We start from the raw sequence: 13,641 nt of genomic DNA on the forward strand, positions 1-13,641 counted from the left end.
TCCCGGAAAAAGTTCTGAAGTATTGGTATTAGTTGTTCACTGAAGGTTTTGTAAAATTCAGCTGGAAACCCATCTGGGCCTGGGCTTTTCTTTGGCGGAAGAATTTTTATTGCCATTTCTATTTCTTTCATTGCTATTGGTTGGTTTAGGCTTGCTATGTCCTCTTGGTTGAGTTTAGGTAGGTTAATTGTGCTTAATTTTTAAAGTAGTTTCTGATAATCTTTTGAATTTCTTCACTATCTGTGGTGATATCTCCTTTTTCATTTCTAATTTTGATAATTGGCGTTCTCTTTTTCTTTTGGTTAGGTTGGCCAGGGGTTTATCAATTCTATTAATCATTTCAAAAAACCAACTTTTTGTTTTGTTGATTCTTTGAATTGTTTTTTTTTTTGTTGTTGTTCTCTATTTCATTTATTTCTGCTCTAATTTTTATAATTTCTTGCCTTATGCTGGCTTTGGGAATAGACTGTTGTAGTCTTTCTAGGTCCTTTAGTTGTTTCATTAAGTTCTTGGTGATTCTCTGTCCTTCTTATGTGGGCACTCAATGCAATAAACTTTCCTCTTAATACTACCTTCATAGTGTCCCATAGATTTTGGTAGGTTGAGTCTCTGTTTTCATTTGTTTCCATAAATTTCTTTATTTCTTCCCTAATTTCCACTCTTACCCATTCATCATTCAATAGTGTATCATTCAATCTCCATGTATTTGAGTAATTTCTTTTGAGTTTCCTGTTGTTGATTTCTACATTTATTCCATTATGGTCTGAAAAGATGCAAGGAATTATATTATGTTTTTTGAATTTTCAGGCACTTTCTTTGTGACCCAGGATGTAGTTTATTTTGGAGAAGGTTCCATGGGCTGCTGAGAAGAATGTGTATTCTGTAGTTCCTGGCTGAAATATTCTGTAAATGTCTATTAGGTCCATTTGTTTTATGGTTTTCTTTAGTTCTAAGGAGTCTTTACTCATCTTTTGCCTTGAAGATCGATCCAGTGGTGTGAGAGGAGTATTAAAGTCTCCCAGAATTATTGTATTTGGGTCTATTTGGGATCTGATGTCTAGAAGGGTTTGTTTTATAAGTGTGGTTGCACCTGCGTTTGGAGCATAAATATTTACTATCATATTTTCTTGGTGTATTGTTCTATTTAATAAAAGGAAGTGCCCTGATTTGTCTCTTCTGATGTGTTTTAGTTTAAAGTCTGTTTTGTTGGATATTAGGGTTGCTACCCCTGCTTTTTTTGGTCTCCAATAGCATGGTATATCTTTTTCCATCCTTTCACTTTCAGTCTGTGAATGTCTTTGGCTATAAAATGGGTTTCTTGCAGACAGCATATATTTGGGTTGGGTTATGTTTTTTAATCCACATTGCCAGTCTATGTGTTATGATTGGTGAGTTGAGTCCTTTGATGTTAAGAGATATTATTGAAATACGATTTTTGTTTTCTGCCATTTTGTGTTCTGTCTACTATTGGGTGGTTTTGTCTTTCTTCTTTACTTAAATGGCCCACTTATGAACTTCCTCTCTTCTGTGGTTCTGAAGTCGCTTCTTTTTTCTTCATAATGGTTTATTTCTTTAAGAATTTTCTCTAGTGTTGGCTTTGAATTCATGAATTTTTTAAGATTCTGTTTATCCTGAAATACTTTTGTTTCCCCATTGATTTTGAATAGTAGTTTTGCTGGACAGAGTAGTTTTGGTTGGAAGTTATTTTCTTCCAGGGTCTGAATCATGTTGTACCAGTCTCTCCTAGCATTCCTGACCTGGGTTGTATAGTCTGGGGTGATTCTTATTCTTTTGCCTCTATATGTCACCTGTCCTTTTGTTCTCACTGCTTTTAAGATTCCTTCCTTGGCCTCTATGTTGGTCATTTTGGTTATTATGTGGCGTGGGGAGGTCCTTCTTTGGTCCTGCCTCAATGGAGTTCTGTATGCCTCCTGGACATGAAGACCCAAGTCTCTTTCCATGTTTGGAAAATTCTCTGAGATTATTTCTTTGAAGAAATTATGGATGCCCTTGGTCTGTACCTCTATCACTTCTTCAATGCCTATTATCCATAAGTTAGGATGTTTCATATTATCCCATATTTGCTGGATGTTTAGGTTTTGTTGCTGTAAACATTTCTGTATATCGCTGACCGTGTTTTCGGTTTTGGATGTACTGTCTTCTAACATTGATATTCTGTTTTCCATTTCATCTAATCTTCCAGAATTTCTTTCTATTGCTGTCTTTATTTCACATATTCTTTCATTTCATTCCAGACCTCTTTCTGATTCTTTCTTAGTGTTTCCAACTCATCTTTCATCTCCTCTAGACTTGTTTTAAATCCTTTCATCATATTGTAAATCAAGATTCGGAACTTCCCTTCTTGCATTTCTTGTAGGTCAGTATTCGTGACTTCTGTCGTTTCTCCACTATTTCTGGTTCTCATATTTTCAACGTTCTCAGGCCTGTTCTTCTGCTGTCTTCCCATTGATTGTGGTTGTTGTGTATAGTCCAGTCTTAGTAGAATGGATTTAGAAGAGTTAAAAGGTAAACAGTACTTTTTCAAGTGGTGAGGGATGGGTGATGGTGGCGTAGCAGGGGTCAGAAGTCAGGAACCCTGAACACCAAAATTTTGTTTCTCTGCTTCTCAAAATGACAATAAACAGTAGCCAATGCCAGCAGTTGTTGAATGCGCTGTCGCAGACTCGGTGAACTCACTGCCGTCACCAAAGGCAGTATGGCGCCGCTGCCACACCCTCGGCATGAGGCTGGCGTATTTCTTTTCTGGTTTTGAGCTCCACTCTGAGTCCCTGGAGGGCGTGCTAGCCCAGCCCCTGGGAGCTTTAGATGCTCCCTGCACCAAGAAAACTGCTGAAATACACCCGGCTGATCTTCAGCTGCTCACCTCAGCTCACTGTCCGCCCCTCCTCTCTGGAGCCTGGTGGCTGGTTGAATGCGCTGGTCTGGAGCCGTCCGGTAAATTCTCCACTGCCAGCGGCAGTATGGCGCTGCTGCCACATCCAGGCCGTGAGGCCGTTGTATCTCCTCTTTGGTTCATAGCTCTGTTCTGAGTCCCCCTCCTCTCTGGGGCCCGGCGCTGCGAGGGAAGATGGCGCCGGTGGCGCGGCTTTGCCGCTGCTGGAATGCAGGCTGGTTTCCTCTCTGGCTTCTGGCCATTCTTCTAACCTTTCTTCTCTCTGTCCCTTGTACTTCCAGTTTTTATTTCTCTGCTGGTGGTGCTTTCTGGCTATGAGAAGCGCTAATTTTGTAGTAATAAAGATCGATTGTTAGAGGAATTCATAAATGCCGCTTTACTTGGTCACCATCTTCCCAGAAGTCCTAAATTGTCCTTTCTTGAAGAGAGACCCATTTAATAGTTTGACAAGAGTGGCGGAAGACTTCTTAATATAGTGTTTTTTTATTTTAGCTAGAAATAACACATACCCTCTGTCTTAATTCTTAACAGAGGTTGAAAAGGAATAACGTAGAAATGGTCTTTGACTTTAGTATATGTCGAGCTCTGGTTTTAACACATATTTTGTAGTAGTATTATCAGTTTCAGTTCTTTGCCATTAAACAAAATTTCTTAGAAGGGGCATCCCTTTTATTTAGGGCTAATCCTATAACTCAGTGATTAAATTCTTTGAATGCCACTTGTTGGTATTAATTGGATATTGTCACTGGGTATTTTAATTTTAATATTGAACTTGTTTTATTGTCTAGTTAATTCAAGGTTGTGCTTGGTGGTGTGGAACAATCATCCTGAAATTTCTGACATCCAAAATCTTAGGAGTTTCAGACCATGTAAGTATTTTCTAGTTAAAGCATTCAGTTCCTAAAATAATGTAGCTGCATGAAAACTTATGAGCTTTTCTTATCTCTCAATTTTATACAGGTCTCAATTTTATTTATTTATTTATTTATTTATTTATTTATTTATTATGTTTTTGCAGTACTGGGGATGAAACCTAGGGGCATTCTACCTCTGAGCTATATCCCCAGTCATATTTTTTATTGTTTATTTTGAAACAGGGTCTCACTGAGTTGCCAAGGGCCTCACTAAGTAGCTATGGTTGTCCATGAACCACTATTCTCCCATCTCAGCCTCCCAAATGCTGGGATTACAAGGGTGCACCACCACACCCAGCTGAGGTCTCCATTTCTTTAAGGTCCCCAAATATCATTGGCAGTCAGTAATAAAATCCTGCAGTTCAGTGATCTTTGCAGCTGCTAGGAAAAGGTTAAGTTAGTGAATATTGATGTACTCTTCTAGGAAAAAATAATTTGCTTAGTAGTTACTTGTAATATTTCAGGTAAAATACAAATAGTCATTTCTTTAAATAACTTTCCTGTTTATTGTAGATGCTACAATATGAGCACTCTATACTCAACTTTAAAATACCAAATTCCTAAAAATACCAATATAAGTTTGTTTATAATTATGGATTGAAATTAAGATATGACTTTAAGTCTTTATTTTTGGTACAGTACTGGGGACTGAACCAAGGGGCATTCTACCTCTGAGCTACACCCTCAGCCTTATTTATTTATTTATGCAGGTCTGGGGATGAAACCCGGGGGTATTCGACCTCTGAGCTACACCTTCTGCCCTATTTTTTATTCTTTATTTTGGAACAGGGTATCACTAAGTTAAGGAGGGCCTCACTAAGTAGCTGAGGCTGTCCACGAACGACAATACTCCGGTCTTAGCCTCCCAAATGCGGGATTTCAAGCATGTGCCACCATGACCAGCTTTATATTTTATTATTCAGTTTGGAACAGGTTCTCTCTAAGTTGTAGGGGCCTCACTAAGTAGCTGAGGCTGGCTGTGAACCTGCAGTCCCTCTGTCTCGGCCTCCCAAGTACTGGGTTTACAAACATGCATCACCACACCTGGCTTGTTAAAGTTTTTTTTTTTTCTTTTTAATAGTAAAAGAAAATACAAAAAGTTTTTTTGTCTTTTCATCTCTTAAAATATATTTAGAGATTTTATCTCTGGGTGGTACTTTAGTTTAAGGCTAATATAATAATGGCCCATTTGAAGGTCCATGTCCCAACTTAACTAAGTAGTTTATGAAATAGAAAGTAATGCATACATTTGCATTTGATTTCTGACAGTTTCTGTTAAGAAGTAAACAGGTGTGAGCATATCCCCACAATGTACTATGGAATTCACCTTATGTAGTACTACACAATCAGGGTCTGATGTTAAAGTTATGTTCACATCACCAGGTGACTATGTTTCTTTCTCAAAGGTCAGGTTCTGTTACTGTCCAGTAAAACATACATACATGTTCATGTTAAATAAAATTTTTGAATGTAAACTTTTATTCGCTATTTATTTCTACCTTGGGATAGTGGTTTATTAGACTCATCTGTTCCTGTGTTGTTGGTTTTTTTTCTGGTATTTTGGACACATTTCCCTTTTTTCTTTCCTTTTTAATTGCTATTAATGTTTCATTTTAGATGGTACGTGTCTTTTGAGAGACTGTATTTAGGCCATCTAACTTATTTATTTTTAAATTAAGTTGGTTTATAGTTTTGCTTCTTGCCTTGCTCCATATTGTCACCTAACTCTGCAAATCTTAAAAATTACACACACCCCTTGGCTAATCTCAGGGACTTCTACTAGTTGACAGCTGTGGTGAAGACATTAAATTAAAATTCTTTAATTAATTAGCCACCATGCCTACTCTAAATTAGAAAAAAAGAGCAACTCTAAGTTATTCTTGCTACTGGTAAATAAAAGGAACGGCGAATGAATGAAAACCACTGATGATTATCAAACTTATTATAAAATAATTAGTCTCAAATAATATGAACTAAGTTTATATATGCCAAATAATTTCTCTTTATTCTGGCCTTCTGAGAATGTAGTGGAAAAATAATCGTCTCACCAACGTAGTAGTGAATCATCAGTAGAAAAGGGGAAGCTGTTCCAAAGAAGTTTTGATTGGTACTATACAGTTTTAAGGCTTTGGGAATCAAGTAACTAAATCAAAGTAGTGTGTATAATTGTTCTGACTCTCCTGAAGAATAGCTATCATATTTAATGGCTTGAATGTATACCTGAAAAATGTTAAGAGGTATGCCAGTTAACGAGGCTTTGTGAAAATAACAATTCACAGAATGTTCACAATTTACAGTGTGTGGTGAAAGGTGAAATGAAAAACTTTGCATGATGATTTAATTGATTATAAAATCTCATGATTAAACTGCATGGTGATTTTTTACCCAGATGTGTTTATTTCAGCTTTATTATCTGCTCGACTTATTTTTAAAACCTCTTTCTATTTTTCTACTATTCTCTTGATATCTCTTTTTTATTTATATTGATGAATCAGCACAGTAAATTTGATTTACATGAATTCTGGAGACATTAGTTATCTACCTTGAATTTATTTGTTCTGTAGACTTTGTTACTCTTACATTAAATCAATTATTATACCTATAATTATATATGTAATTTTTATTCATTTGACTTTTATTTTCTTTTAGATTCGCCTGAGTGACCTTATAGCTGCCAGAATCTTAGGGTATACTGACTTTGATACCTTGATGTACACATGTGCTCCTGAATTTGACTTCATGGAGCAAGCGGTATGAAGTTCAGTCTTCAATTCTCTACAAGTGTGATGATTCTTTGCTCTATAGTTTTCCTTTTAATCTGAAACTTAAAATTGTTACTCAAAAACACTGAACTGTATTATTTTTACCATAATATTGGGTAACCATGTGGTCTTTCTCACCTGTTATATCTGTAAAATCAGTAACTCATAGCCCCTATTTTATTTACTTATTTACTTATTTATTTTGTGGGTCTGGGGTTGGAACCCAGGGGCATTCGACCCCCAAACTATACACCCTGTCCTGTTTTTTGTTGTTGTTGTTTTTTTGTTTTTTTTGTTTTTACTCTTTATTTTGAAACAGGTCTCAGTAAGTTGCGGAGGGCTTCACTAAGTAGCCGGTAACTGCGATCCTCCAGTCTCAGCCTCCCAAATGCTGGGATTACAAGCCTGTGCCACCATGCCCAGCTTCAATCCCCTATTTTAAAGAATTCCTGATGATGGCTAAGTAAGATAATCCAGGAAAAGGACTTAACATACTATATGACCCACTGTAATCACTATTATTACAAATCAATTGCTTGTAATAATCTAGGCCACTTGACATTGTGAAATCATTCAGGAAAATAAAATCCAAATTCTCATTTTTATTTTAAACAAACTTTATTGTATTTAGTGACAAAATGATTATAATTTTAACATGATATTGCCAGGACAGTTATACTACTATTAGCTTTTAATGAGCATATAAAAATAATTTTAAACCGGGTGTGGTGGTGCATGTTTGTAATCCCCGCGCTTGGGAGGCTGAGACAGGAGGATCGCACAGGTTCAAAGCCAGCCTCAGCTACTGAGTGAGGCTCTCAGCAACTTAATGAGATCCTGTTTCCAAATAAAGTATAAAATAGGTCTGGGAGTATAATCTGGAGGTAGAAAGCCCCTGGATTCCACCCCCAGTACCTCCAAAATTAAATAAATAAAAAGATTTTAAAAATTTAAGCCACGAGTGGCGTGGTGGCACACACTTGTAATACCAGTACTTGGGAGGCTACGACAGGACGACACCAGGTTTGAAGTCAATCTTAGCTACATAAAGAGACCCTCTGCAACTTAGTGAGATCCTGTTTCAAACTAAAGAATAAAAAAAAAAATAGGGCTAGGGGGGGGACTTGTAGGTAGAATACCCCCGGGTTCAATCCCCAGTACCACAAAAAACTAATTTTAAGATATAGAAATTCATGGCAATATCCTTTTAAAATTTCTCAAAGTTGTCAAGTTTTAAATTATTTGCCTCTGAAATACAAGACCAGGAAAGGATCTTAGTAACCATGTAATATTCTTTAAACAAAGCTTAAAAGATTGGTCTAAAGTACACAGGGGGACTGAAACAAGCACTCAGGCTCTAAAGGATCCTTATCAGTCCTGCCTAATAATTATGGATTCTAAATTAGCAGTGGGTATATAATGAATATATAATAATGAATATAATAATGAAAATTTACACTGTTCCTTTATCTATTTCACTAATTAAAAATATCTATCACGTTTTGTGAGGCAGTTTGCTTTAGGACTATAAAGAAAAAATGATCTGGTTTCTGTTTAAGAAATACATAATTTAGCTACATGGAAAATCACAATAGTAGGTCGTGATACTTATTTTTATTTACCTGACATTGTTTCTACAGTTATTTTAAATTATTACTTTGGCTAGCTTTCTTTCTTGTTAGTTCTAGTTTCACTACTGAAAGCAATGGAATTTTGTAGTTCAGGAAAGGACAGTGATGGTCCAAGGATCAGTAATACATGTGTTTAAACTTAATATTACCAAAATGAAGAAAAAAACCAAACACAATAATTTCAGCTGCTCAGGTGGCTGAGACAGGAGGATTTCAAGCTGATAGTGAACCTGAAAGACTGAGACCTTATTTTTTATTTTTATTTTTTGGTGGTACTGGAGTTCCTGGAAGCCCTTCTACCTCCGGGCTACACTCCCAGACCTATTTTTACTTTTTTTTAAAATTTGGAAACAGGGTCTCCTAAGCCATCGCGCACGGCAGACGGGGCTGGCTTCCAACCTGCATGATCCTCCTGTCTCTTCCTCCCAAGCACAGGGATTACAAGCGTGCACGACCACGCCCGGCTGAGACCTTATTTTTTAAAAAAAAAATTTTTAAGGGACTCAGGTGAAACATTCCTAGGTTCAATTCATACTACTAAAAAAAACTTGGAAAGAAAAAAACTAAAAGGAAAAATTCTATGTTTAATAGTTTTATCATTAATTTATTCAATATTTTATATAAGTATTAGGGTTTTCATCCTTGAATTAGAATGTGAAAGCTGATAAGTATACTATTAATTACAGAGGTTTTATCTTTACCAAACATCATCATAGCATTTAATATGACATCGATTTTTACTAATGTAATAAAAATGTAATAAATAACTTTTGAAAAATTTGCTGTATTTCAGACTCCACTGAGATATACAAAGACATTACTGCTTCCAGTTGTTCTGGTGATTACTTATTTTATCTTTAGAAAGGTATTTTGAAACATTTTTTCACTTGCTTTTAGGCTCAGGATAAAGTGTATAATAGTTAATGCTTACTGCTCAGAATTCTAATTTTTAAGATAAGTTCTTTTCCTCTCTAAATTCTTAAAATAAAATATTATACTTAACTTTTTTAGAAAGTCAATATTTTAACTTGTTCTCTCAAAAGATTTTATCAGAGCTGGGTGTAGTGGTATGCCCTTGTAATCCCAATACTTAGGAGGCTGAGACGGGAGGATTGCAGGTTTGAGGATAGCCTTAGCAAACAGGAGACTGTCATTAACCCAGCAAGACCCTGTTTCAAAATGAAAAATAAAATAGGATTGGGGGTGTAGCTCAGAGGTATAATTTCCTTGTGTTTAATCCCTAGTATTAAAAAAAAGATTTTATTAATCTCTAATATATTTGAACTATATTAACATTGTAGGTATGCTGGACAAATAAAATGTGTCTACTACAGTCTTGGAAAGTCCTGGGGAATGAGAGGTAGCAAAAGTTAAGCAAATGGTCACAGAATTACAGTTGTGACAGGTGCTATGGAAAAGAAAAGCACAACATGGATCCTTCTGGGAAGATGGCAAAAGAATAGGACCCTAAGGCGAGTTAGTCTCTAGATGTCTCAGGAGCTCTGAATTGAGCAACATTCCACACCCTAGACTACATTCATGGGAGGTGGGAACTAAAGACAGACTCAAGAAGATTTATAAGGATGTTTTTAAACATGAAGGGTAAAAAGAAAAAAGAAGCAACAAATCTCTGAACAAGCAGAGCTGCAAGGACAGTAGTCTACACCCCTGACAATCAGGAACTTTGGAAACTCCCAAAACTTTTATACCAGCAACCTGAGACATGCACCATGGAAAACATGAGCACCAAACACAGAATCGCACAGTCCTGTTCATGCCCGGCTCCAGTGCACACCTGGAAACAGGTATAATTTCTCTAAACCTGTACTTCTGAGGCTGGACCAGATAAGTGAAACAGCAAAGTGAACTTCCAGACAGTATGGACAAGCCAGCTTCAGCCTACTGACTGCCCAGCATCCCACATATAGATGGTTAGAAATTCACAAGACACAGAACATCACTAGCCCGTACTTCAAAGGCTACTCCATATTAGGAAGGCAACAGGCAGGTTCCTAGTCTTTAACACACAGAAACCATCAATGCCCCCACCACAGTGGGCAAACAGAGTCCTGTGTAGCTGCAGCCCAATCCTGACTATCTAGAGACAGAACAACAGAGTGGTGGTACCGGACACAAATAGCAAAGAAGGCATCGTAGGGTGAAAAATAGTCAACAAATAGTCATGAATACCCATACAGCTGAGACAATCCACTTTTACAACATACATAAAGATAGATATTTACCTCCAGAATACAATATTATAAAGTGAAATGGATTAGACTTAGGAAATCCCCAGAGTGGGAGAGAGAAATAACAGAAAATGTTATTTTTTTAACCTGAAAACACGAGAAAGAAGAATAGCAAGGAAACAATCAGCCCTCACAATCCCACAACAACAGAGCCCAACAACTTAGAGCTGCAGAGAATTTTAGAAAGAGAATTCAGAAGTTTAGTAGTAGAAATGATCCAGGATTTCAGAAAAAAGTTCAGGGAGAGCCTGAAAGATTATATAAACAAAGAAACTGATAGCCCGAACAGAAATTTAAAAAAGAAGCTACAAAGGAAGTGAAGAATGCGATAAATGAAAGGAGAACATCAATACAAACTATCATTGGTAGACTAGACCACGTGAAAAACAGAATCTCACTCCTAGAAGATGACCACTTTAAAAATGAATGCATAGTAAATAATTTATAAAAATCTATTTGACATTACGAGCTGGACATCCAAGAGATTTTGGACAATTTAAAACAATAGGTATAGAAGAGGGTCTAGAAACCAAAACCAAAAGAATCAAAACTCTCTTCAGATAAATAGTATCAGACAATTTCCAAAACATAGAAGAGGTTGATAAAAAAGTTTCAGGAAACATATAGTACCCCTACTAAACAAGATCAGAGAAAAGGCTCACCACAGCACGTAATCAAATGTACAGCAAAGTAAACTATCAAGAACCTTAATAGCCAACAGAATGGGAGAAAATTTTTACCAACTATTCCTCCAATAGCACTAATATCTAGAACATACAGAGAGCTCAAGAAACTTACCGCTAAGAAAACAAATAGCCCAACTTAAAAAAAATTGGCAACTGAACTAGGCACTTTGCAAAAGAAGAAATTCAAATGGCCAATAAATGTTTGAAAAAATGTTCAACATCATTAGTAATCAGAGAGATGCAAATCAAAGCTACCTTGAGATTTCTCTGAACTCCAACTATAATGGCAATCATTCAAAACACAAACAAGAGCCGGGCATGGTGGCGCATGCTTGTAATCCCCGCGCTTGGGAGGCAGAGACAGGAGGATCGTGCAGGTTTGAAGCCAGCCACGTGCGCTGGCGTAGGAGACCCTGTTTCCAAATAAAAATGTAAAAATAGGTCTGGGAGTGTAGCCTGGAGGTAGAAGGGCTTCCAGAAACCCCAGTACCACCAAAAAAACAACAACAACAACAACAAAAACACAAACAAGAAGAAATGTCAAGAATGTGGAGAAGTGGGAACTCAAATACATTGGTGGGATTGCAAATTAGTGCAACTACTCTTGAAAACAGTATAGAGGATTCCCAGAAGAATGAGAATGAACCTTCTATATGATCCAGAAATATCCCTTCGAAATATCTGCACAAAAGAATGGAAACCAAATTACCAAATTAATGCTTGGGTGTCTATGTTTATAGCTGAACAATTCACATTTGATAAATTATGAACCAGACAAGGTATCCATCAACAGATGAATGGATTATAAAACTATGGGATACACAAGTGGAATTATACTTCACCAAAAGAAGAACAAAATGATATCATTTACAGGGAACTGGATGGAACTGGAGAACATTATTATAAGTGAGATTACTCAGTCACAAAATGTAAGAAATCAGATGCTCTCTCTAGTATGCAGAAGCTAGAGAGAAAATGGGTCATAGGAGGAACTCTAGATGAATAAGAAGAAACTATAGATGAGCAAATAAGGCGACCTGACTGAGGGGAAGGGAGAGGATAAGGAAGAAATTTCCTAATGTACATGATATAGATCCACAAAGTCATTCACTAAGCTAAACATTAGACGGAGGGGGGGGGAGGGCATGGGGTGGCAATCGGGGAAGGGCTAAATGAGTGATGTGTGCATGTATGTCTCTACCATATTGTACCCCATTAATATGTATAACTACAATGCACCAATGAAAAAAGTTTTGATTGAATAACGTAGAAGTCAAAAAGAAAATATTAAATGCAACAAGAGTAAAAAAACTGAGTGATATTCTGAGGTAAAACAATAATCCAACCAGTCTTCTCAAACCAAGTGAGGAAAGCCAGGAGGGCCTGGATCAACATATTCCAAACCCTGGAAGAAAACTTCCAGCCAAGACTACTCTAGTCAGCAAGCATATCTTCCAAATCTGAAAGAGAAACAAAAATCTTCCATAACAAACAGAAGCTTAATTCATTTTTCCAAACCAGCACTAGAGAAAATATTTGAAGGAAAAATTACAGTAAGAAAAAATAAATGCCAGAACTAAAGAAAAGATGAATTCCATCGAATGCACAACTAAGAAAAGAAGAACAAATACTACCTCAAACAGAAATTACAACATAACATGTTAGGAATTAAAAATTATCCCTCAACAATTAGACTGAATAACAATGGCTTCATGTCCCCAATTAAAAGATATAAAGTGGCAAAATAAAGATCATAACCATTCATATTCTGCCTGCATGAAATGCACCTTATGGGTAAAGATGCAAACTAAAGGTGAAAGGCTAGAACAAGGTAATCCATGCTAATGTAACTCAAAGACAAACAAGGGTAGCAACTCTGAGACAAAATAGACTTCAAACCTAAAATTATCAAAAGAGACAAAGCAGGGTCATTTTACTGATAAAAGGAATGATCCAACAATAACAATAGTCTACATTTATGCTCCAAACATAGTTGCAACCACTTTTATAAAACAAACTTCATGACATTAAGTCTCATATAGATCCCAACACAATAATATTGGGTAACAATTGGGAGACTTAAACAAACATCTCACACCACTAGACTGATCTTTCAGACAAAAGGTTAGCAAGGATTCCTCAAATCTAGGGAACACAATCCAAATGGACCTACTAGACTAGCATACAGAATATTCCATCCACCTACAGCTAAATACACATTATTTCCAAATGCTAATGGAACATCTTCAAAATAGACTATTCCTGAACCACAAAATGAATGCTAGCAAATTTTGGAAAATGCAACACACTACATCTTTTCAGAACATAATGGGATGATACTAGAAACCAACAATGAGAAGACCCAGAGGAATTTCATTAGTACATGGAGGCTGAATACCACACTGCTAAATGAGGAATGGGTCATGGGAGAGTCCTTGAAACAAATGAAAATAGAAGCACAACATATTAATATTATTAAGAGGAA

The 13,641-nt window shown here is 36.5% G+C and overlaps 1 protein-coding gene across 1 annotated transcript in view; it reads left to right on the top strand.

The window, feature by feature from the left end:
* DPY19L2 (dpy-19 like 2) overlaps window positions 1-13,641 on the top strand; it is a gene marked incomplete at both ends in the record, with an annotated part of 74,637 nt that overhangs the window by 40,425 nt on the left and 20,571 nt on the right. The window contains 3 exons of the mRNA XM_080701823.1: window positions 3,703-3,783; window positions 6,478-6,579; window positions 9,015-9,086. Coding sequence (XP_080557949.1) covers window positions 3,703-3,783; window positions 6,478-6,579; window positions 9,015-9,086 — 255 coding nt within the window. The remainder of the gene's footprint in view (window positions 1-3,702; window positions 3,784-6,477; window positions 6,580-9,014; window positions 9,087-13,641) is intronic.

Source organism: Muscardinus avellanarius (genome assembly GCF_963383645.1).
Source record: "Muscardinus avellanarius genome assembly, chromosome: 9".
In the NCBI taxonomy this organism is placed as follows: Eukaryota; Metazoa; Chordata; class Mammalia; order Rodentia; family Gliridae; genus Muscardinus; species Muscardinus avellanarius.